The sequence below is a fragment of the Pseudoliparis swirei genome, unplaced genomic scaffold, assembly GCF_029220125.1.
Source record: "Pseudoliparis swirei isolate HS2019 ecotype Mariana Trench unplaced genomic scaffold, NWPU_hadal_v1 hadal_34, whole genome shotgun sequence".
Lineage (NCBI taxonomy): Eukaryota > Metazoa > Chordata > Actinopteri > Perciformes > Liparidae > Pseudoliparis > Pseudoliparis swirei.
The window spans coordinates 17,083-20,190 of NW_026613270.1; the positions used below are offsets into that span (position 1 = coordinate 17,083).

Below are 3,108 nucleotides of genomic sequence, written 5' to 3' on the forward strand. Positions count from 1 at the left end.
GATCTTGAGGGTTTGGGGCAGGGATGTCTGTAATGTACTGATTGTAAAACACTCCGAGGACAAATTAGTAATTTTATGGCGGTGGAGCTATACAAATAAACTGAATTGAAATTGAATTCATAGAGGAGAACATGTTGACATGATGTCTTCATAGAGGAGAACATGTTGACATGATGTACTCGCCATAGAGAACATGTCCGACATGATGTCTTCATAGAGGAGAACTTGTAGTGACATGATGTCATTATGAGAGGAGAACATGTTGACATGATGTCTTTATAGAGGAGAACATGTTGACATGATGTCTTCAAAGAGGACAACATGTTGACATGATGTCTTCATAGAGATAACTTCAGTAAATACAGTCTCTTGCGACATATTCTTGGATGAGGATCTCCAACTCCAACAAAGCTCAACCAGACTGGATATGTATTGTAACGCTACAAAGCACAACAGGAACACTAAATTGGTTCATAAAATACGATGACAAAGAACAGGGCAGGTAAAGCTAAACAAAACAAACACGGTGACTTCTCTGCCCAGATAATATTCTCTTAGTGGAGATGGCTTCGTAGTGGTTAGTGGATAGAGTCCTCCCAGTTGGAAGTGAGTCACTGGCCCAAACGAGGGAGGTCCAGTTTCTCAAGGTCTTGTTGACAAGTGAGGGAGTCGAATGTCAACTTTACCAAAAACCAGAACAACTAAAATGAGTTCTCTCTTGTATGAGTTAACATGTGACTCTTTAAAGTTCCTCTGTCTAAAAGATGTTTGACAGACTGAGCAGCTGAAAGGTTTCTCTCCTGTGTGAGTTAACATGTAATATAACTGTATTTCTTGCTCAGTGCAAAACATCTTTTGCAGACCTGAGCAGCTGAAGAATTTCTCCTGTCTGTGAGTTAACATGTGTCTCTCTTTAAATGACTGCTCCAGTGTAAACATCTTCCACAGACGGAGCCTTCAGACAGCTGGTTTCTCTCCTGTGTGAGTTAACATGTGACTCTTTTAAACACCACTCGTGCAAAGATGTTTTACAAGTGAGCAGCTGAAAGGTTTCTCTCCTGTGTGGGCTAACATGTGACTCTTTTAAAAACACCACTCAAATGCAAAGAGATCTTTTACAGACTAACGAGCAGCTGAAGGTTCCTCTCCTGTGTGAGTTAACATGCTTGACCCTTGCTAAATTCCACTCCCGTTGCAAAGATGTTTTGCAGACCGAGCTTAGCTGAAAAGGTTTCTCTCCTGTGTGAGGTTAACATGTGTCTACTTTAAATGACTGCTCAGTGTAAAACATATTTTACAGACTGAGCAGCTGAAGCATTCTCTCTGTGTGAGTTAACTTGTGTCTCTTTAAATGACAGCTCAGTGTAAAACATCTTTACAGAGTGAGCAGCTGAAAGGTTTCTCCCCTGTGTGCCAGGTTAACATGTGACCCTTACAGAATTACCACTCCATACAAAGATGTTTTACAGACCGAGCAGCGTGAAAGGTTTCTCTCCTGTGTGAAGGTTAACATGTGTCTCCTTAAAACTTTCCTCTCCAAGCAAAAAGATCTTTTTACAGACCGAGCAGCTGAAAGGTTTCTCTCCCTGTGTGAAGGTTAACATGTGTATCTTAAAATTTCTCTCGAGCAAAAGATCTTTTTACAGACCGAACATGAAGGGTTTCTCTCCTGTGTGAGTTAACATGTGTTTCATAAAATCTCCTTTGGTGATTAATCTTTTCCCACATTTAAGAGCAGCTTAATGAACTTTCTCACTAGAACTACATTTTTGAATCACTGACCAGAAACTTTCATCATTTGTCAACGAGTTTAAACCTGATTGAGGTTCTCTGGTGCTTCTTCCAATCAACAAGTCATCAGTATCTGGTTGAGAGAAGAGTCTCCAGTCTTTTTCATATTCAGGATCCTGGAGGTCTATCTGCATCTGGGTTCCTGGCTGGTTCGGTCCTCACAATCATCTCCATCAGCTTCTATTTCCATCTGTTCAATTTGTCTTTGATGATGAGAGGACTGACTTCCTCTTCATTTCCTCTTCACGGAGTGAATGAGAACTGAACCAACCTCCTCCAGCCCTTAGAAGCTGCTCTCCTACAACTGGTCCAGTTCCCTCATGTTCCTCTTTAATGTGGGGGGGCTCTGAGTTCTCTTGGTCCTCCTGTTCCTCTTTAATGTGGGGGTGCTCAGGGTTCTCTTGGTCCTCCTGGTCCTCTTTAATGTGGGGGGGCACTGAGTTCTCTGGGTCCTCCTGGTCCTCTTTAATGTGGGGGGGCACTGAGTTATCTTGGTCCTCCTGGTCCTCTTTAATGTGGGGGGGCTCTGGGTTCTCCTGGTACTCCTGTTCCTCTTTAATATGGGGAGGCTCAGGGTTCTCTTGGTCCTCCTGTTCCTCTTTAATGTGGGGGGGCTCAGGGTTCTCCTGGTCCTCCTGTTCCTCTTTAATGTGGGGGGGCTCAGGGTTCTCCTGGTCCTCCTGTTCCTCTTTAACTAGTGGGGGCTCTGGATGCACCTGGTCCAGACTGGAGCTCCAGACCTGCTGCTCAGAAAGAACCTCTTCTTTAACCACCAACAGCTGCTGGGCATCTGTGGAAAATAGTAACATACATTTATATATCTTATGAATCTGTTATTTATTCAAGAAGTATATCAGACAAATCTGTGAGTTAGTTGTGTATGAGAGAAGCATGACCTCTAAATAAAAAGAACATTACATATCATGTTGCAGATGCTTTCCAAATCGACTTACAATAAGTGAATTTAACCACGAGTATAAACTCAGAACAACAATAAAGTAAAATTTCTTCAAGAAAGTCAAAGTACAAAAATACCATAAGTAATACTAGAGATGCTCCGATCAGGTTTTTGGTGCGATCACGAAAATCAGTATCTGCCGATCCGATGTGCGATCCGCAATTAATAGTTGAAGCATTCTATTTATTGTGTAGCATTATTGCCTGGGACTATGAGGAAATACATATATATAAAGCACCTTAACCCTTCAAAAACGAAGCATATTTATACAAGGTTTAGTCGGAAAAGATGTGTTTTTAATTTTCAGCGGAAGATGAGACTTTCTGCTGTCCTGATGTCATGCGAGCAAATGACAGAGC

At 42.0% G+C, this 3,108-nt stretch overlaps 1 protein-coding gene across 1 annotated transcript in view; it reads right to left on the reverse strand.

Moving 5' to 3' along the window:
- Positions 1-2,181: 2,181 nt before the first annotated feature.
- LOC130191308 (glutamic acid-rich protein-like) overlaps positions 2,182-3,108 on the reverse strand; it is a gene marked incomplete at its 3' end in the record, with an annotated part of 7,467 nt that continues 6,540 nt past the window's right edge. The window contains exon 2 of the mRNA XM_056411003.1: positions 2,182-2,581. Coding sequence (XP_056266978.1) covers positions 2,182-2,581 — 400 coding nt within the window. The remainder of the gene's footprint in view (positions 2,582-3,108) is intronic.